The sequence below is a fragment of the Cajanus cajan genome, chromosome 3 (genome assembly GCF_000230855.2).
Source record: "Cajanus cajan strain Asha chromosome 3, NIPB_CcT2T_4, whole genome shotgun sequence".
NCBI lineage: Eukaryota > Viridiplantae > Streptophyta > Magnoliopsida > Fabales > Fabaceae > Cajanus > Cajanus cajan.
In genome coordinates, this window is record NC_138519.1 from 72,692,481 (window position 1) to 72,716,778 (window position 24,298).

General features: G+C 26.7%; 1 protein-coding gene across 1 annotated transcript; it reads left to right on the plus strand.

Moving 5' to 3' along the window:
• Positions 1-5,097: 5,097 nt before the first annotated feature.
• On the plus strand, positions 5,098-6,451 carry LOC109788259 (uncharacterized). The gene is made up of 4 exons (XM_020346942.3): positions 5,098-5,420; positions 5,523-5,613; positions 5,978-6,104; positions 6,256-6,451. Exons 1-4 carry the CDS (start codon positions 5,290-5,292, stop codon positions 6,345-6,347), a joined length of 441 nt encoding a protein of 146 aa, XP_020202531.1. The 5' UTR covers positions 5,098-5,289; the 3' UTR covers positions 6,348-6,451.
• The last annotated feature ends 17,847 nt before the right edge of the window (positions 6,452-24,298 follow it).

Genomic DNA, 24,298 nt, shown 5'->3' on the forward strand with positions numbered 1-24,298 from the left:
TAAATTAAGACTATACAATGCATTTTATATTAAATCCCTTGCGACAATAATAAGCTTATTAATGGTGTAGGTTTGAATGGTGAGGGAGATACCTAAGCAAGGTTGGAACAACGCATCATATGTGAATTTGTAAACGTAGAGTCCACCTACAAACATTTCAATACCCAAGCCATTAACTAAAATTTTAATTTACGAATATTATTCCTAATTTGAACTAAATTTAATATTGAAAGATTATGAATTATCAAAAGAAGAACACGTGGTCTTCAACATGCACATAGACACCCATCTAAGTATGTTCAAAAGGGAAATCTTTTCTAAACCGGTGAATGAGAGGTATAATTTGTTATTAAAAGAAATATTATATAGTTACATATAAAAAATGTTATGATAAATATAATACATAAGTATAAATTTATTTAACATATATTTATATAATTTTAATATTGATTGTGAATGAGATTTAATATTATATATTGTAGGTTACTATAGTTTATACTTATACTTTTTAAAAATATACTAAACATATATTATATTTATAGTATAAATAAAATTAACTTTTAATAATAATAAATATTGTGTCATTATAAAATATATATATCACTATATGATGAGTTTTTTGTAAAGTATATGTTGACGAATTCATTTTTAGCATGGAGCTATAGATGAATAATGCATCTTAAGTTAGAAGCTAACCTACAAAACAAGTCGCAAAACATTACAAAAACAAAACTAGCTATATGGCTGAACGTAAAATTGTGTGTAGTTAAAATGCATATTTAAAATAAAGAATAGTACTGAATACTTCTAATTAAAAGTTGAAGAGTAGAGTTTTGGAGTAGATTTGTAGAAAAAACAATCATATAAATTATACAATATTTTAAAATTGAATAAGTACGGGTTAGGTCACTACAAAGTTACCTATCATGAATGGTTAATGGTTTTATTTGGTGAGATGGATTTAAGGCATAAGACAGTTGTATGCTATGGATTGCTGCATGATGGTGGTGATCATAAGGTTATTGACATGTTATTTAATTAAAAATTTTGATTATATTAATAATTAATGTTTTATCCATGATTAGTTGAGGATTAGATCCAAGTATGGAGATAGTTTTCATATGATCTGTATGTAGTCTAAATTAGTAATTGGTCACTTAATTTTCATTTCAAAAGTGTGTATGCACGAGTATAAAGGTTTTTACATAAATAACATTTGAGTATCATCCAGGCTACTCAAATGTTATTTGGTAATTGATTGTTATGTATAGTATATTTGCTTTGAAATATATATATATATATATATATATATATATATATAACAACAATTTATGTACCATTCATTGGTTCATTTTTATAGAAAAACAGTGATGGAGAATAGAGACACAGCATTCCACCTAATAGAGATACAATTTTTGAGGCTTATTCCATTGTCGCCTTCATTGAACAAAAGAAAATAAGGAAATAGATTAATTGCTTGATATGAGTTTCATGTTATACTTACTTTAATTAAGTGTGTATGGTTTACATATACATCTATGGAACTTAATTTGTTAAATATAAATTTGTCAATTTTTAATAATTAGGAATAGTTATATTATTATTTAATTTCTATATTAATTAACTCCTATATTAATAAACTAATTATTCAATATTACTCTTCAACAAAAATCATAATTCACATAATTATTATATAATTTTTCTAATTTATATTGTGTTTTTTGATTGAACTTTTATATATAGTTAATTAGGAACACTTTAGTCATTTTTCTCAAGAACTTTAATAATTTCCAGAAAATTTTAAAAATATACTTTTAAAAAATTTTAATCTAGAGTTTAAGACTAGGAGTATAAGAGTAGATTTTGGATAAAATAATCATCATATATTTTGTTACTATAGCTTAAAATGAGATACGTATATTATATTTACAAATAGGGCTAGCTAGTTGATCCCACAATGTTACATGTGAGGATAGGTTAATGGTTTCGCTTGGTTGGATGGCTTTGAGGTATACGACAATTGTATGCTATGAGTTGTTGCATGATGGTGGCTATCATAACGTTACTGACATGTCATTTAATTGAAATATTTGTTTGTATAGTTTTTCTAATTTATATTGTGTTTTTTTATTGAGCTTTTAAATGTAGTTTAGTCATTTTTAAATATAGCTTTTAATTAGGAACACTTTAGTCATTTTATGCAATAACTTTAATAATTAACTTCTAAAAAAAATTTCAAAATTTACTTTTAAAAATTTCTAATTTAGAGTTTAAGATTAGGAGTATAATAGATTTTTGAATAAGATAATCATCATGTTTTTGTTATTATATTTTAAAAAGAAATATGTATATTATATTTTCAAATTGACAACCCACAATGTTACATATGATGAATGGTTAATGGTTTTGCTTGGTGTGCTGGTTTTGAAGCATAAGGCAGTTGTATATTATGTGTTGTTGCATGATGATGGCTATCATAGGGTTACTAACAAGCCATTTAATTGAAAATTTTGGTAGTATTAGTGATTAATATTTTGTCCTCAATTAGTTGAACATCAGTTTCAAGTGTTGAGACAACTTTCATATGATTTGTACCTAGTCTAATTAGTAATTGGTCACTCAATTTATGTTTAAGTGTGCCTACATAAGTATCAAGGTACCCTAACTTCACATAAACATCTTAATATTAACGAGGCTAGCTACTCAAATATTAATTCACTAAATTACACTAATTTTGCATTCATGCATGCTCTTAAATATTAGGTAATTGGTCGTGTGCAATGTATTTACTTTACAACACTATATAAAAACAACTTATAAACCAACAACCCCCATTGCACAAAAAACTCTACTTTGCAGCTCTCAATATTCCATTTGTTGTTTCATTTTTAAAGAAAAATAGTGATGGAGAATAGTGACACAAGCAACTCTCCACCTACTAGAGATGAAGTTTTTGAGGCTCATTCCTTGTCACCTTCATTGATCAAAAGAAGAGAAGGAGGTAGGTTGCTTGATTTGAGTTTTATGTTATACTTACTATATATGTGTTTGTTTTACATATACACGCATGGAAGTTAATTTGTCTTCTTTTATTTCTTTTATAAAAGGGAGTTAAACCGCGTTTATTTCCAAAGATTCGAGCTCAAGAAGAAAATCATGTTGATGGACAATTTGGAAAATCAAGCCAAATTTTTAATTAATTTGGAGTTAATTCATTTAATTAACATTATAAAATCATTGTTATTAGCAATTTCAACTGTAGAGACAATTTTTATATCATTTATAGGTGGTCTAATTAGTAATTGGTCACTCAATTTTTATTTTAATAGTGTGCACGTACGAGTATCAGTGTATCCTAACTTTACATAAACAACATCCGAAGCTACTTAAATGTTATTTGGTAATTTGTTGTGTGTCATCTTTTTTGAATATATATATATATATATATATATATATATATATATATATGAGGAGAGATCAATTTTACTCCAGGAATAAGTCAACCTAGACTTATTCCGTTCAATAACTTATGTTTTATATCAAATTGCAACGATCCAATCGTTCAATTTAAAGTTCTTAATGTATAAAAAATTTGAAAATCATTTGATACTTCGTTTCATTAATTCAAATCAATGTATAAAATGATTTTACGATTATCCGTCAATTTGAATTAATGAAATAAAATATCAAATAATTTTTAAATTTTCTAAAAATTTGCAGATTTGATCTATGCATTAAGAACTTTAAATTGAACGGTTAGATCGTTGAAATTTGATGTCGAACATGAGTTATTGAACAGAGTAAGTTTACCTATAGTAAGTCTACGTCTAAGTAGACTTACTCCTAGAGTAAAAAGATCCCTCTTCTGTATATATATAACAATAGCTTACGTACCATTTGTTGTTGTTTCATTTTTATGAAAAAATAGTGATGGAGAACTGTGACATTAGTAGCTCTCCACCTACAAGAAATGTAGTTCTTGAGACTTATTCCAATGTCGCCTCCACCTAACAAAAGAAGAGAAGGAGGTACCTAGGTTTCTTGACTTGAGTTTCATGTTATACTTTTAAGTGTATTTGGTTTACATATACATGCTTGGAACTTAATTTGTCATATATAAATTTTGTCAATTTTTAATAATTAAAAATAGTTATATATATTATTTTAATTTCTATATTAATTAAGTCACATATTAATAAAAATAATTGTTCAATATTACTCTTCAAAACGAAAAATTATAGTTCACATAATTATTTTATAGTTTATCTAATTTATAGTGCTTTTTGGTGGAGCTTTTATATATAGTTAATTAGGAACATTTTATTTTCTTTTGCAAGAACTTTAAACATTTCTAAAAAAAAATTCAAAATTTAATTTTAAAAAATTCTAATCTACAGTCTAATACTAAGATTATATAGGTATATTTTTGAATAAAATAATCATCATATTTTTATGACATTTTAAAATAAAATATTTCTTTTATATTTATAAATATTGAGAAGTTAATAGGGTAATTAGCTAACCCCACAATGTTACATGTGATGAATGATTAATGATTTTGCTTAGTGGGATGATTTTGAGGCATAAGGTTACTACTTGATGATTGCAATCATAGGGCTAGTGACACGCCATGTAATTGAAAATTTTGGCTTTATTAATGATTGATGTTTTTGTCCACAACTAGCTAGTTGAGGATCAGTTTTAAGTGTGAAAATAACTTCCATATGATATATACGTTACTTAATCACTACAAAAAAATTATAATATAATGACAAATTTTATAGTGATACAAAAATTATTACTAAAAATTACTTTTATTTATACAATAAATATAATATATATTATTTTATTGTTAAAAATGTAGATATAAATTATAATAACATGTAAAATATGTTATTAAATTTCATTTAAAATTAATATTAAAATTATGTTAAATAAATATATATCTACATATATCTATAGTGACTTTTTATTGTATATAACATTTTTTTTTGTAGCGAATTAGTAATTGATCACTAAAATTTCGTTTGTGTACATGCACGAATATCTGGATAACCTAACTTCACAATAGCATCTTAATATTCACGAGGCTACCCAAATTTTAATTCACTAAAATACACTAATTGAGCATTTCATGCATGTTCTTAGATATTTGATAATTGGTCATGTGTAGTGTATATGCTTTGTAACAATATATAACAACGTACATACTAGCACTCCATTGCACAAAAAAGTCTAGTTTGTATCTCTCACTATCCATTTGTTGTTTCATTTTTATAGAAAAATAGAATGGAGAACTATGAAATGAGGACCATCTTTGGTGACACTAGCAGCTTTCCACCTGCAAGAGACGTAGTTTCTGAGGCTTTCATTGTTGCTTCGAATGAACAAAACATGCTTGACGAAAAGAAGAAGAGGAGGTAGGTTGCTTGATTTGAGTTTAATGTTATACTTATTATCAATGTGTTTGGTTTACATATACATGCATGAAATTCAATTTGTCTTCTTTTATTCTTTTGTAGAAGGGAGTTAAACCGGGTTTATTCCCAAAGATCCGTGCTTAAGAAGAAAATCATGATGGAAAATTTGGAAAATCAAGCCAGAATTTTGGAGGTGATTCATTTAATTAACATTTTAAAATCTCTATTATATTAGCAATGTTTTTTGAAATTTTATTTTTTAACCAAGTTGAATATGTATGGTTGTGTGATTTATGCAGTTAACTTTATTTAATATGATAAGAATTTTGTTATTGTTGTAATATTATTATGAATCTCAGTCTTAATAGTTGTAAGATCTTTGTCTTGTAAGTTGATCGTCATGGAATCAATTACGATGATAATTTACGCTTGTGAGAATAAGATTTTATATTAACCTTTACACTTGTAGCTATGCAGTGGATCACAACTTTCAAACATTTCTTTGATATGATGAGGATGTAATGCATTTATACATTTCTATGTATATACATATGTAGGATGAAATGGCTAGACTTGAACAAGAAGAGGCTTTCTACAAAAATGAGAAGCAACGCATGAAGGTGGAAGAACAACGATTATACCAGGAAATAGAATTTTTTGAGAAAGAGAGATTGCTTAGACAAGGTAACTAATATTAATACTTCGCATGTAATCCCCATATTATCTTTGAAATGTGTTTTTGTTTTCCCACAATAAAGTTGTTTGTTGTAGACCAAATGCAAAACTTAAGTGGAGATAATTTCACTAATTAATTTTATGACACTCTTTTTTCCAGCCGAAGATGAAAAGAACATGGGAGAAGCAATTAAGATGAGGGAACTCCAAGCTAAGAAAGATGAGCAAGTAGATTCCTGGTTGCTTAATTAGAAAAGCACTACTATTCTTACGTGAATTAGTGGTTTCTTTTCGCATTTCTCTGTGCAAGATGTTGGTTTCAACAAGACAATAAAAAGTGGTCCTCGTATTCTTAATTAAACCTACATTCTAGATATATTCTTAACCTTGACAATACCAAGTTCCAATAAAAATGATTCTTTTTGTGGGGCTTGGGGGTGGGTTGGAGAGACTAATAATAAAGAAAAGAAAATTACAAGTTGATAGTACCAAGTTCCGATGAAAATGACTGTTTTTTTTTGTGGGGGAGAGTAAATGGAGACTAATAATAAATAAAAGAAAATTAAAATTTTAGAAACTACACCCCACTTACAATAGCTACAAATTGGTGGTGCAAATCAACTAAGAGAACTTTCAAATCAAGTAGTGGGGTACCAAAGTTTAGTCTTAACTTTGCTAATAAGTCAGCACAAATATTACTTTCTTTAAGAGTATGCTTAAGAACAACATCAAGATTTTCTCATCAAAGATCATGTGGATATTTTTTTTTTTCAACTTGTATGAAAGGAAAAAGTATAAAAATAGGGAGAAATTGTATTTGTATCGGTTTTTCACTCGCGTTCATTTTAGTGGTAACTTTTTCTTTAATTATAATTTATTATTATACATTTGTAATTATTTTCATATCAAATCTTCTTTAACAAACAATGTTGCTAAAGATAAATGAACTTGTTTTCCCATGTAATTCCTTCTCGGTCCTTTGTAAATGGATGATAGTATTGACCATGTCATATAAAAAGATTAATAATTTCACTTTAAATATAAAATTTTAACATAATTTATCATAGAAATTATAGAATTTTGTACATGTGTATATTTTATATGAGATTTCCTTATACATCCCTTGCCCAAAGTCACGGGAAATGAAGTGGAATATTCATACATACCACCACATCCAAGTCGGATGTGGAAATTTCTTGAGCAAAATATGCATGAAACCAATGTGATTATGCCCAGATCCATAGGTTAGCCATGGCGAATCTGAGACCCTAGATTAGTGGGAATAATTTCTTTAAAAAAATTAATAATTAATAATTATTAGCATATATATATAAAGAACAAAATATAAATATTGAAAATAATCATCAATAGGTTCAATTTATAAAATTAAGAAGTGTAAAATACAATATTTTTAAACATATACTAATAATTTAATTAAAATGAGATGGTACATCTATCCATCATTACTATAAGAGTTAATCACCTATATATTGTCAGTGTAAAGTTTTTTTATACTGGTAACAAATTATGTCTTTTAATTGTGTCATATCACTGTTAAAAGTAAATGTGTTTATAGTGACATAACACAATAAAAGAAATAATTAATTGTCAGTGTAAAAAAACTTTACACTGATAGTGTATATAAGTGATTAACTTTTATTATAATGTAGATCTATTATTATAGGTCGATGAATGAAACAAATCATATAAGTGAAATTGCTCCAAACACTAATCTTAACTAGTCATTAATTTATGTGAAATCGAGGGTTTTTTTTTTTTTTTTTTTTTTTTTTTTTTTGCATAGGATTGTCATTTCATGATCGCCTCATGTTATGCTTGTTTTTAAACCATTTACGCTAGATAGCGAGAATTCCTAGTTTTATGGTTGCTTGAATATGCGACTTAAAATTTACATGGTTGGTTGCATTTCTAATGTGTACGTATTTTATACATATATAGTTGTGATCTCTAGAAAGAAGTTGTGGCTCACCACTAACATTTGTGAAGGATATATATGGCCATATAGGATTTCAAAATGTATTGATTTTGTGTATATGGAGGGTTCAAAGTTAATTTTCTGACTTTGAATAATGATAATTTTGATTCAGTGGTAATTACTTTAAATGATATATGTCTAATTCGATTTAACTAAAGCATCAGCAGATTTAAATTTTGTATATAGAAAAATAAAAATTTTCAATATAAAAGTTAGCTGACTATAGTTAGATCAGCATAAATACAATTGTGGCATCTTAAAAACGAAAAAAACATAAGAAAGAAACTAACTAATTCTACCTTTAATTTTTATGTTCATTTATTTTTTATAGCTTTTGAGAATTTTAATTTATGTAGTGAAAAAAATAATAAATAGCAAGTCTAACTACATACTAAATATAATAAGGTAGACTAGGAAAAATTCAAATTCTACATTGATTAAAGATAAGATAATTAAAAATTAAGTATATAAGTGAGAAATAACTATTATCGTACAAGTCAATTTTGTATGATTAAATTAGGTTCAAATCTATCATTTAAGATGGTATTAAAACTATTTAAATTCACTCTAAAAGAGTTGTCCATCATTCATACACACCAAGCTAGCCCAATAGTATTAGGTATGAGACAATCTATTGGAAAAAATCTAAGTCCCAAATATTAAAGATCATTAAAAACAAAGATCACCTACTATTTATTTACATATTAAGCTCAATAATAATTAGAGAATATATAAATGAGGGACAATCCTCACATTACAAGTTAGTTTTGTAAGATTGAATTATGTTCAAATTCATTTTGTAAGATAATATAAGAGTTATTTAGATTCACTCTAAAAAGATCATCTATCATTGATATATGCATCAAGTCCAATAGTTTTGGGTATAAAAGAGTATATTGGAAAAATAATTCAAAGTCTCACCTATCTTAAATATTAAAAATGATCACTTATCATTTATTTACATTAGTTAAAAATAAAATAATTAAATAATATATAAGTGAAAAATAACACTCACTTTATTATAAAATAATTAAGATTATATTTACTGTGTAAGAGACAAACACAGAAAAACATAGGAGCACCTAAACAAGGAAACATAAGTGCTTTTTACACATTATTCCTAAATTGAAGTAAATAAGAGACAAGGCTAGGTTGGACCATTACTTTTATCCTTTAGATTATTATCAGTCTTATAGATTCTACCATATACATCTTTTCACACAAAATTATTTCTCCCTCAACCTACTCCCACCACTCTTGTGCCAACCACCATACGTGACTGCTATAGTAATTAATCGTGATGCATAGACTCTTGCAGCATTGAGGGAACGCTAAAGGCGTTGAGCCCCTCGCGATCTTAGACTAACAACAATCTTGCAACAATTTACCAGGAACCTCAAATCCAGTTCTTTGATTTTGTAAAGATAGAAGGTTTGGATTCACATAAATTTGGGACCACTAATTGGCAACGTACCAGTAGACTTTGTGTATTTCACGTACACAAATCAAATTTTAACCGGTATATTAGGAGGTCCATTTTTTAGACTAAATATTTATTATAAATAATTAAATTTTATAATAAATTATATCTTTAAATAATGATGGAGAACAATATATAATACTAGCAGCTCTCCACATCTAAGAGATGCAATTTTGAGACTTATTCCATTATTGTCTCTACCAAACAAAAGAATATAAGTAAGTAGGATGCTTGATTTGAGTTTAATGTTACACTTACTTTAAGTGTGTTTGATTTACGTATACAATTATGTAACTTAATTTGTCATATATAAATTTTGTAAATTTTTAAAGATTAGGAATAGTTATATTATTTTAATTTCTATATTAATTAATTCTCATATTAATAAAATAATTATTCAACACTACTCTTCAACTAAAATTGTTGTTCATTTAATTATTATATAACTATTATAATTTATATTGTGTTTTTCTTAATTGTTATATATATATAGAGAGAGGAAAATACAAACACTTTAGTCCTTTTCGCAAGTACTCTAATAATTTCAAGAAAACTTTCAAAACTTATTATTAAATATTTCTAATCTAGAGTTTAAGTAATAAGTAATAATTTTTATATTTTAAAAATAAGAAGCAACATATAATTTAGTCCTTACAGATGTTATAGATTTTCATTTTGTTTTCTATATGTGAAAAATTATTAAATAAATTTCAATACATAAAAATTAATATTATTGATTTAGTCCCTAAAATTGTTAATTATCTTACATATTTCTAATTTAATCCTTATATATGTAACTCATTCTTAAGTTGGTTTCCACACAATCAACACATTCTTTATTTGATCCTCTATGTGTAAGAATCAAATTAAGAAAATACAAATGCTTAGGAACCAAATTAAGAGTATGTTATTGTATAAAGGTTAAATTAACAATGTGTAATAGAGTTAACAATGTCAAAGATCAAGTCAGTATTGTTCATGCAAGTTTAGAAATTTAATAAGTTTTTATGTATAGGGACCAAATTTAGAAATTACAATACATGTAAAGGCTAAATTGTATATGTAACTTATAATTAAATAGTTATATTAAATTTTCAAATGTTGAAAAGTTAATCTAGCAGTTGATCCCACAATATTACATGATAAATGGTTAATGGTTGCTTGATGGGATAAGATTTTTGTTGTTGTTGTGATATTATTAATTATAAAGATGAGTTTTATCATAATGATAAGATTGTTGTTGTCTTGTAACTTTATATTATCACAAAATCAAATTATGGTAATGATTGGTTGGTGGGATGGTTTTGAGACATAAGGCAAGGTTGTTGCATGACTTAATTGGTGGAAATCATATGTTATTGACATGTCATTTAATTGAAAATGTTCACAATTTTACTCAAGGATTAGTTTCAAGTGTGGAGAAAGTTTTTGTATGATATGTAGCCTAATTATAATTAGTTCCTCAATTTTCATTTCAAAATTGTGCACCAATATTAGTGTAAACAAACTTCACATAAATAACATCTTACTATTAATGAGGTTACTCATATGTTAATTGGCTAAATTACTCTCATTGACCATTTTTATGCATGCCTTTAATTATTTGGTAATTAGTCATGTGTGTTATGAGTGTAGGTTTTTATCTTTGAGAAACATTCTAGAGAATTATTTATATTCATTAGATTAAAGTTGTGTTGACAAAATTCTAATCATTGATTTAGGAGGAATCACTAATATAAATAGAGGTGATGTCTTAGAGTTTGTATCAAGTCAAACTCAAGAAGTGATCAATTATAGATATAACATATTCCTCCAAAATTTCTAATATTATTATCAAATATTTCTAATAAAATTTTATTCCAACAATGTGTAGTGTATCTATTTTGAAAAGAAAAAAAATATATATATATATAAGAACTACTAAGAAAGTCTAATTCTCTTTATTAGGCTTCATACAAATTAAATTGTGAATGTACTTTCTTGTTAATTCTATCCATCTAATTTTGAACCAAACAAGCTTGACCAAAAGAAGAAAAGGAGGTAAGTTGTTGCTTGATTCCGATTTCATGTAATACTTGAGATAAATTTGTTTGATTTACATATATCCGTGAAATTTAATTTGTCTTCTTTATTATTTATTTTATAGAACGAAGTTAAGCCAAGTTTATTCTCAAAGATCCAAGATCGAGAAGAAAATCTTATTGACTAATATAGTTAATCTTATTTAATGGGATAAGACCTTTTATTTTTTTGATAGGTGATTCTTATCATAATGGTAAAATCATTGTCTTGTAACTAGATGTCTAGATCATAAGAGAATAAATTTCTTCTAATAACATTTACGTTTATGGGAATAAAACTACTCCATCCGTTCTAAATTAAGTGTAGTTTTAATATTTGAAAATTATTTTAAAATAATTGATGTTTTTACTTTTCAATATAGTATTAATTTTTTTTTTCTAATTTACTCTTCATTAATTATTCAATCACTACTATTAAAATTATTGCATTTATTGAGAAAGTGAGATTATTTTGGTAATGATACATTTATATATTGTTATTCTTAATTTATGTGGAGAAATCGTAAATTGTAATCATTGTATGACGGAATGGGTATATATCAACTTTTATCACACTTGACTATATTCAACTCAATAATTAATTTAGTATGTCTATATTGTTGATCTCAATTTTCAAACATTTCTTCTATGATGAGATATAACCCATTTATATATGTATATAAGGATCAAATGGTCGGACTTGAACCACAACGAACTTTCCTCCAAAATGAGAAACAACTCATGATGGTGGAAGAACATGCAATTTGTCAGGAAATAGAATGTTTTCAAAAAGAAACATCGGTAATTGGTGGTAATTAACTAACATTGTTTGTATGTGTTTGCATGTACACCAACTCACAAATTTTTTTTTTGTAGATTTCACTAATTTTTAGGCACTATCTCTTTAGTTGTAGATAACAAGAACTTTTGAGAAGCAGAAAGGTTGAGGGAACTCCAAGTGAAAAAAGATGAGCAAATGGATGCATGGTTGCTTAATGAAAGAACCATACTATCTGTATGTAGTGAGTCAAGAGTCTTGTTTATGCAATTCTTAGTACAAGATGTTTTAAATAAAGTGGTGATTTTTAGAACAACAATTAAATGGAACACTCTATCAAATTTTGTTAAGTCAAAAGATAATTTTAGACCCCTTAAGATTTCAAGTTTTAATAATAAGAAACATATATATTTTTCAAGAGATTTTTTTTAAGACAAATGTTTATATAACGATTCGATTGAGACATTTATTTATCTTAACATTAAGTCTCATAGATGAAGAATTTCATCTATAAAATATATGCTCTTAATTTATATCATTTATGATATCTAATAACAAAATCATTTTTGTTCACATGATTCCTTAATAGATCAAATTGATAAAGTTATTTTGGTACTCACAATTCATTAAAAGAATTAAAGACATGATTTTCATATAAAAAAAAGGACTAACATATCTCGTAAAAAAATGGAAAAGTAGGAAATGTTGTTTTGGATTGACACATGCATGGTTCCTCTCCTAAAAGGTGATAAGTAGTTTCTTGATTGAATAAAAAGTGATAATTTGGTAAAACGTATTTAAAGTAAACATTTAATGCATTAATGAACACTTTTCTCTACAAAGAACAAAGATAAAGACAGACAAAGCAGACTTGTGAAATATGCTCAAAAATTTGCAAATATCATCTTTATGAAACACCTATATAAAAAAGCTTAAAGATTTAGAAAGAAAGAGAACACACATTCATTGTAAAAGATATATTCATTCTATCAGTAAAGAAACAATGTACTTAATAACTTGTATCATGTCTTGATAGTAAGACAAAATAACATTGTTAACTTACCCAACTTTAACTTAGTATTATTGCTTTGAGTCTAGAGACTTGACTATAAAAAAAATATTTGGTTATTTGTGTAACACCCTCTACCTTACATTTCATAACACATTATAATATAAAACTGAAATACCTCAATATTAAAAAGATCAAAATTCATACATGTAGAAAGAATCACCTTTAACATAACTGCGAAAATATCAAATTACAAAAGAAATAAAATCAACTATTCAATGTAAATAACACAAATCAAATCCTAACTACTCTTAACTAATCCCCAATGACACATGTTCTATCAGAGCAAAATCCAATGTTGAGAACTAGGCTTCATCACCAACATCCTCAACACCATGTTGGTGGTTACTTACAAAAATCACAAGAAAATAACACAAAGGAAAAAGGGATGAGAAACATCTCGCTCTGGCTCACGGTGCTAGAATGCAAACCAGTTAGCCAAACACAAACAACACATACAGTAATATATGACATACATAGTTCATTCATAACATAATAAACAAAAACATTAAAATTATAATGCATATGCAATGGACACAAACTATATTTTATCATACATATGACGCTAGTAAAAAATATCACACATGTGCATTGTTGCTAGCAATATACTAGAATAGTCTAGGAATACATGTTAGGTCACACCTTCTACGCGCTCTTACTAGAAGGACTTACTATCAGGGTCTGGTTAGGATAGTTAAGCCGTGTAAGATACACACCATGTTAACGAAGGCAGGACTTAGACTTCCAAACTGAGTTCTCCCTAAGGTTGGTTCCCAAGCTTTTACACAAGGGATCTTCCCTGACTATGTATTCCATGTTGTACCCTTACAAAAACATTTTTATGCATATGATGCATGACAAACAAAGTTTATGCATTACATTCACATGATTCCATATAATTTCATAGCTCACACATTCCTTATATCATATTACTCATCATTCATATTCAAGTACTCATATATAGATATCCTTTTACATTCACATCAACATCACAATATAGTAAATACAACATGAAATTTAACAGAAGAACAACAGAAGGTTTATGGGTAGGATGCCGCCTAGCAGCACACATCCTACTCCCAATGCAAGTCTTCTAGAGAACCATGTTGGCCTCTATTTGAATCACACCCGATGTGACAGAGTCCACACCTAGTGAGAACACCATCGAGAGCTTTTTGGAGGGTCCATGCTTGACAAGAGTCAACTCATGCCCAGTGGAAGCGTCATAAGGAACCCTCTAAAGCTTTTGCGCCCAGTAAGGATCATCTCACGCCCGACGTGAGAGAACTCGAGAGCAAACTTTGCTCTTTACCTCAATGACGCCCAACGTGCCTCAAGTGGCGCTCGACAACATGTCAGAACAACACACATCAAAAAATACAAAATTATGAGACACACATCAATTCACCAAAAGACACGATTCAATTGGTAGAAGCTTTCCAAACCACGTAATAAACATTCTAAACAACATAATTTATTCATACAATTACATACTCAGACAAACTTCATACAACCATCAATGCATTCCTTTAGGATTCCCATAGGAACATATAAGAACATCAAAACATAATTTACAACCCAATTTCAAAAATTACTACACATACATATAATTCACATCATTTGAAACATACAAAGAGAACAAGAAGTAAAACAAATACAACTAGGGAAAACCTCTCTTACATAAGCATACAACAAACAAAGGATTGGGTGTCAATCCCACTACTCGACGTACAAACCCACACCTAGAGGGATGTTTTTCACTCTTCTCTTACCTAAATAAACTCTAGATGACGGGTGCACGACACTGGGGTAATTTTCTTCTTGCTCCTATTCTTTGTGCTCTGAAATGCATTTGTGAAAATAGGCATAAAAACCATTTTGATTAGAAAACTTCTCTTTTCTTAAAAAAAATCTAACTTCCCTTTAACCCTTTAGTTAAAACATACTAACCATAATTATCGTAAAGATCCCTTCCCTTATTAATATTATATTATTCTTTAATAAAATATTATATAATATATTCTAAAATATATTAATTACATAATTAAAACAAATATTAAATAGGTCCAATTAATAAAATAAAAACATCAAAATTATTAATAAAATACTTATATTATATTTTATGAAAAATGGGGTGAATTTGAACCTAGAGAGGTTTTATGTTAAAAGAATACTTGATTTTTTGAAGCATGGAAAGTCTTTGTATTAAAAGAATACACGAGTAGTTACTTGAATAAACAAGTTAAAGTACACTTAAGTTAAACTAGAAGTCACTTGTAAAAAAATACTTTTATCTTTGTATATCATAGTAGAACTTGATCGAGTTGATCAAAAACTAAACATAGTTTAGGTGATTAAGATAAATCAGTATAAAAACACTATATGTTCTTCTTACTATAGCTAATTATCTCTATGTACTTTTACAGTCACGTTATTACTTTACTATTTCAAAAAGTGTTTAATTTTTTGATTGATATTATTCAACTCCTTTACTTTTAGTGTCTCTCTTTTCTTCGTAACTTCTAATTTGTGTTTATATTTTCTCTTAATATTCCTTTTGTTTTTTATTATAAGAAAAAAACATTTTTTAAATATAAGCAAATTTTAATTACTTTTTCTCTTTTAATGATACTCTCCATAAAATATCTCTCCTTTAATATGTTACTCTTTTTTTTACATTTATAATAAAGACAATATAAAAAAAATTATAAAATTATAAAATTTAATATAATTAATTAATTTTCTTAATGTACATAAAAAATTATTTTTTTCTTGTAGCAAAGAACAGTATCTCAATGTGTTGATACATTTAACTATTTAAGTGTCTAAAGATTTTTTTTTCTTCTGAATTAAAGCAATAAAAAGTGGTCTTAATTTAATTAGAAGGCAACGGTTACTTATTTTTTGTCTTCATGTATGACTAATTAACCTAGGCTCAAGAAATATTCTTATCCTAATAGTACGAAGTTCCAATGAAAATGATCTGTTAAGGAAGTTTATTTAAACCTTAAAAAAAACTAAATCAAATTAAATTAAATTAAATGTACGATAAATGAAGACTACAGTGCATTTACATTAAATAAATGTAGAAGTGTTCTCACACCTTCCTCCATTAATAAGCTTATTAATGATATACAAGTAATTTGTAACTATATATGCTTTTGATTTTTTTTTTTTCCCTTTCAAGTATGTTATTATTAACTCCTTTTCTCTCACATGTACTCATATTATTTTATTTCTTCTAAATTAATTATTAACTCTATTCAATCGGCATTTAAACTGTAGTAAATCGTATGGATATATTTTCATGCAACAACTTGTATGAAAAGAAAAGTATAAAAGTTGGGGGAAACACTACAAAAAAAAACGTGTTAATAATGGCAGTTGTAATTGTAAAAAACGACGGTTACAAGCGCACTATCACAACACCCGCCATTTAATACATTGTATAAAGCAACGGTTTAGACGTGTAAATAATGACACTCTAAAATGTCGTAAATTACACAATAAAAAATAATTATATAGGTTAATAATGACAATTTTGAGCGCCATTATTTCCATAATAATATGGCGTGATCAAACTGTCATTATTATAACAATTTGTACATAAAAGTATGACGCTTCTAACTGTCGTAGTTTTCAAATAAATATTTTTTTTTCATCATAATTATTTATAAAAATTGAATTTTTAATTAAATATTTTAAATATTAAAAACACCTGTATATTTAAAATGTCATGATTGTGTGAAATCGAAGTAATCAACAACTCTTAAAAAATTCAACTAACCAAGTTCATTCAATATACTTCAACTTGTAATAACAAAATACAAAACATAAAGTTGATTCATTCATTACTTGTACTAGGGAAAACATAAATAGTTATATCAAACAGAGTCAAAGTACTTCATAAGTTTTAGATTCATTACATAAAATAAAGTAGCATTTTATAATATACTAATGTGCCTAACTAGCCTTCCTTTGGCTACCCTCATTATCACTATTACTTCCTCTTGATGATCCTCTTATGTTGTTTGGTGATGGAGCACCACTTCCAACATCTGATGCCTGAAATAAATAAAAATAATTTTATATCAATTAATTTCAATCACATAATACAATAAAACTAAGACAACATATGCACATTTCTTAACTCAATCATTTTCAACTATTTAATTATATACTTGATTAACAGAAGTATGAACTAAGCCAGCAACCATAGCAGCCAAATCTTCAGGTATGTTGCATCCTCCAGCAATATAAGAAAAAAGTGTTTGCATTTGAGATTTAACAGTTGCAAGTTCATTTTGCATATCTGCAAACTTTTCTTCCATATTTAGTGCACTTGCACTAGTTGAACCAAAGGTGACACCACTTAGCCTCGTGGTGGTATGCTTAAAAGCAAGGGTAGGACAAGCTCCCAATGATAATCCTCTAACACGACCTGGATGCTCTTTACCAAATATGACACCAATTGGATCATTTGGAGAAATATCATATGCAATTTCTGGGTTTTGCATCAATAGTTCATCAATTTTCTCCTGCATAAACATACACAACACAAATAAAACAACAATGACCATCAATATAACTCAACTAATAAATACTGTAAGCCTAGCTGGTAACTAACCATTGCATCGTCCAAGTATGAGCACAATAAAAAAAAAACTAAACCCTTTACCATCACTACCAAGAAATTCAACATTTAACAATATGAACCAAATAAACAGAAATTATTTAACACTAATTCCTACATATTTTCCAAGAAACTCGTAACATGTAAACAACCTTTGGAACAAATATACAAGCAAAATTTTGAACTCTAGCATAGGCATGATGGTTGCAAAAATAATTCATTGCAGATAAGCATAGACAAATCTCAATACAGAACATGCAACAATCATCCATACATGCAAATAAAATGCAATAATCTAAAATTTACAGAAAATTCTAAATTTATTGACCCCTATTTCCATAGCCTCATCATTGACATAGGTGCCATTTTTTCTCTTGTGAGTGATCAGTTTTTCATTTGCTTTCTTTTAAGTCCTACCTGTCTTTAGTTATAGTTATCATACATTTGTAACAATTTTCATATGCGTAACAATTTTCATATGCAATCTTCTGTATCAAATAATGTTACATAAAAATAAATAAATAAACATGTACAATGATTTCTCAAGATATATATATTTTTTCAGTTCTTCTTGGTCCTTTGTAAATGAACTAGTATTGCCTATGTAGATAAAAAGATTAATTATTTCTTTTTTAAATATGAAATTTTAACAAATTTATCATTTAAATTATATGAAAAAAAAATCAATATAAAAGTTAGTTAGATCAACATAAGATGATGCACTTGCTTTTAGAGAAAAAAAAATGCACATGTGGTGTCTTAAAAATGAACAGAAATTATGATTTTGTGTTTGATTAGTTAATGAAATATTTTACATGATTTTATTTCTTCTTATTTAATTATTAATATACCAAATTGATTTAATTAAGGTCTTTTCTACCATTTTGACTTGATGTTGGCTTTAGCTAAATGTAATATATTTAACATTTCATAAGCGAAGAACATATATTTAGATTAATTTCTATTTGTATTTCTTTAAAAAATAATTTTATAAAGCAAATAAAAAATACAAAAACAAAATATGAAAGAGATTTATTAATTCTACTTTTAATTGTAATGTTCATTAATTTTATAGCTTTTGAGAATTTTAATTTATGTTGTGTAAAAATAAAAAATAGCAAGACTATATACATACTATATATAAAGGTAGACATAAAGACAAAATGACCATAATTAAGGAGTCTATAAACAAGGTAAACATAAATATTATTTACACATTATTCTTGATTTGAGCAATATAAGTCTATTGTAAGGGTGGAGCTTACTTTTATTTATTTATTTTTATATTAATCTCATTTCTATTAAAAAAAATTATGATAAAAAAAGGTTTAGGTGAGTTGTCTCATCAAAGTTAGAATAGGTCTTAAAGTTTTGTGAGAACTTATAATAATTCTTAAAGTCTTCACTTTTCACATAAGTAGGAATGAATCTCACATCCTTTTAAAATATGAATCCATTTTTTAACTAGTGAACCAATTTTTATTAGTTTTCATTTATATATAGATCCTACCATACACATTTTTTAACTAGTGGACCAATCTTTATTAGTTTTCATTTGTATATAGATCCTACCATACATATTTCACACTGGATCATTTCTCCCCCAACCTTCTCCTATAGTCACTCCTACCGCAAACCATCATGTGGCTGCTGTGTCTAACTCCTAAAACTAAAGTTTCACCCTATTTAAACTTTTGTGTATACAAAAAGAAAAAAAAAATCAATATAGTTAGATTTGTGGAAAGGAATTTGGGGTGTCGTAGATACAAAAACAATTTATGTTTGTGTATTTAATTAGTTAATGTTCTTAATTAATTATTAATAAATAATTTTGAAATAAGCTTCTTCTCCACCATTTTCCAATGATATTGGCTTTAGCTAAATGCAATTTATTTAGTATTTAATGTAAGACGAATATGTAAAATCCTTAAAAATATTTTTTGTAATGTATATGTAAAGTCTAAAATATTTTTTAAATCCCTTTCATAGGCATTTATTTCCCTTCAAAAAGCTTTGTGATATGTTTCACGTGTTCTAAAAAGCCGAATCAATGCATGAACACAAGACATTATTAATTAAGTATTTAAGTTGTAAATAATTCATCATTTTTAAGAATAAGACATGACAAACATATCCTTATAGTGTTTACTATAAAGTTTTTAAAATTCACTACGGTCTCGGTAAATCAAATAAAGTCTTTCTGGCGTTCTAAATTCTCACACACACGCTTGACATATGATATGTAGGTGGCATATTATCGATCTAATCATATACTATTCTTTTATTTGTTTCTTGTAATATTTTTTTAAATGATCTCCATAAAATTAATTTTTACTTATTTTGGATTTTATTTTTTTATTTTAGTTCCGTTAATTTGTTGGGAAAAAAATTAATAAGGACTAAAATAAACTTATTCACATGTTACAAAAGATAAAAATGAAAAATGAGTATATTACAACTGCTAAAATAAAATAATGACAATCAAAATAAAAATAAGAAATTTACGGGAATCGTTTAAAAATAATAATAATAATAATAATAATTTGATAAGGAGAAAAAGTATATATTATGGTCGAAAATTATATATAAAACTCTTAATAAATTTGCCCAGTAGTAAGCTTACAGTTGTTGGTACTTCCTTAATTTTCCCGGACTAGTAAGTTCTTTTTTATTATTATATGTGAATGTTATATTACACTAACAAAAGTACACAAAAAATCGTATAAATTCTATTTCAACCAATCAAATCAATGTACAACATTAGCGAGAAGTTACTATACAATATATGTAAATAATTATAAAATGAAATGTTGTATTTGTTTATGTTCGTTCTGCCCTTTATTTGCACTATAACATACGACTTTGCCTTACTCTGCATGCAATATACGAGATTTCCATGTTATTTCAAAAGTCAAGTTCTAAACATGACATACAATTAATATTGTTCCATGAGAAATGTTTCCATGCCCATGAAAACTTATGGAGTGAACCAATACAATAATAGTTTGAAAATGATGATGTTGTTAAGAAACAATTTGTTTATTGTTTAGAACTTTCAATTAACAACGTAAATACGAAAATTTCTGGAACGACGGTGAGAAAGGGAGATGATGGAGAGAGAAGGAACGATGGAGGTTACTAGGTTAGGCAGTGAGAGAAAGAGGTAACCAAAGAGAAATTGGGATATAAATAAAAACACAAAAAAAGAAAAGAAAATATTAGTCATTAATTAAAGCTATCAAATCTAATAGATCGATATGAAAAAAATCTCCCACGGTGGTAGACATGGCTAGCTTTTTCGTGATAGCCTTCACCATTATTCAGTCACGACCATACAAACTCACTGCTTCAAGACCTCACGTACCTATCTCTATTAAAACCTCTCCCACATTATGGTTTAGATTCTTAATATTTTTGTCTAATGAAATTTTAACCTTTAATTAAAATTAAAATAGAAAAATAAATAAATAAAAAATAATATGAGATTTAATTTGATGGGAGAGATTTTCATTATAGAAAATTCAAGTGAAAATTTCATATGAGAACATCTATTTTCCTGCATCGAAACCTTGTTATTTACTTGGGTTTTTATATGTGTTCCTTTGAATTACTTTTTCCAAAGGAGGTAACTAAACTAGACATTAGAAGCATCATTTTTCTTTTGAGAAACGTTAGTTGCGTAGTGTTTATTCTCCTGCATCGAAACCTTGTTATTTACGTGGGTTTTTATGTGTTACTTTGAGCTTACTTTTTCTAAAGGTGGTAATTAAACTAGACATTAGAAGCATTATTTTTCTTTGAGAAATGTTGCGTATATAACATACTTAAAGGCAGCATGTCTTATCACAGGAATATCGATAAACAAAGTTTAGATATCAAACTTAATTAAATAAATTGGTTCAAGCTAGTATTATCAACTTAATCACAATTTTGAATGGTTTAAAAGAATTGATTTTAATCGTGAAAACATGACAGGATTCATGTGGATTGGAAATTAAAGTAGAAAAATGGGTTCATTATAAAAAAAATTGTCATATAATGGCACATACATATTATAATGACATAATATTTATTATTAAAAATTATTTTTACTTATATTATAGATACAATATATGTTGGTATATTGTTGAAAAGTGTAGTTTTATATTATAATGAAACATAATATATGTTATTATATCTTATTTAAAATCAATATTAAAATTGTGTACAATTATATATATATATATATATATGATATTTATAGTGACATTTTTTGTATATCACTATATATAATATTTTTTTTAAGTAATTCATTAAAATTTGAGACTAAAAACTCAAGCTTGTGACTTCATTGATCCTAATAATCACCCTCTGTCAATTGTATGAATTCTAACATTTGTTACCAGTTTTACTTCTCAAAGTTTTTAATAACTTTTGTTTGTAGAAATTAAGAGTCCTTATTTTTTGAAAACCCTAAATTGTTCATATAAAGTTTATGGAGAGCAAGGCATACAAAAGAAGAAGTTGATTAAATAATTAATCTAGTTGGACACTTAGAAAATCATTTGATTATGCAAGTTCTCCAAATTTGATTGTCTTAGGGTTTCATTAATTAGTAGAGTTTGGTCATACATACTATCAATTAACTAAGACAACATTAAAAAGTCAGAATAAATTCAACAATTATAGAAAGAATTAACTCAATTTATAATCGAGGGTTAATTACATCATCACCTTAGAATAAAAGTTGGATAGATGGTAAACCTTAAAATCTTACTAAAATTCAAGGACATAGGAGAAAAAATTGATCACAAAAGGGGAGAGTCCTTCTCTAAGGATAACTCTTAGTCTCTTACAAAATCAGATTCAAGAACTAGGAATAGAAAAAGAAAAATATTCAAATTAAAACTAATAACAAGATAAAAGAAATGTAATCTAAAATGTCTTATTTATAGAAGAAAACTAGAATATGATTATCAAGCATAATCATGCATATCAAATAGCATGACCATGCTTTCAAGCATGGATGTGCATCTTCATATTCTAAGCATGCATCATTATTGAACGTACAATCGTGCTACAAAGAAGTAGAATCGTGCAACTTTTGTATGGGCATGCACCTTTCAACTTAGGCGTGTTTCATTCAAGCATGACTATGCTTCAAGTAAATACAATCCTCCATAGTGTTTCAACTCAAACTTTCATCTTTTAGATTGTTTATTGCATAGATTTCTCTATTTTGTATTTTCTCACCTATTTGTTGCATACTTAGCCAAAAGGTAAAAGTTGTTAGAGAAATTGTTCATAAAACAAGACAAAATAACAATAATTAACATGATAAGATATGTAGTAGTTTAAGATTTAACAAATAGGTTAGAAAAAAGTTAGAGAGTAAGTTGTTAGTTATCTTCTCATAATAATAAACTATTTTTAAATTCTTTGTTTATATCAAAAGTACTGTTTACCTTAATTTAAAAATTAACATTTTATAAAATATTTTTTAGAAGTTTTCAAATCTCTCACTCTCATTTATTTTTCTTTCTATTTAAAAAAAATAACAGGTTAAAGTTTATACAATTGAATTAATTTAGAATAAATGTAAACTTAAATCAAAATTTTATCCTTTCCTATATATAATCGGAATTTGATCACAATTTTCTAAATCAATTTTATTTTCTTAAATAAAATAACTTTAGTGATTATATATTTATTATTTTTCTTATACATATATCTTCCTTCGAAGAGATCATACTCGAAATATAATAAAACATTAAAAGCAAACACGTGTTTTAAAAAGAAATTTAAATTTCATTTATCATTTTGTGAGAGACTAGTTCTTCCCTACATCAACTCCATTAGTTAAATATCTTTTTAATTATTCTACAATTAAAAAGATTCCCATCGTGATAATAATTCAACCTGATCAAATTAAATTAATGGTCTACCGCGCAAAAATAAACATATTATATTTTCTACCTAAAGTCCTCCCACCAACCAATGAGTTACATTTATCAATACAATTCTTTTGGTCAATAATTCTACACAATCAACTAACCTTGATTTATGTAATAAACATTGAAATTACATTATAATATAATATAGTAATGTAATCCAAATAACCAATTCAGATAACCACGTTGTTCTAATTCTCTTTTATTATATGTCCGGTGACCAATTGCTGTTTCATTTTGTTTCTTAGACTGAAACG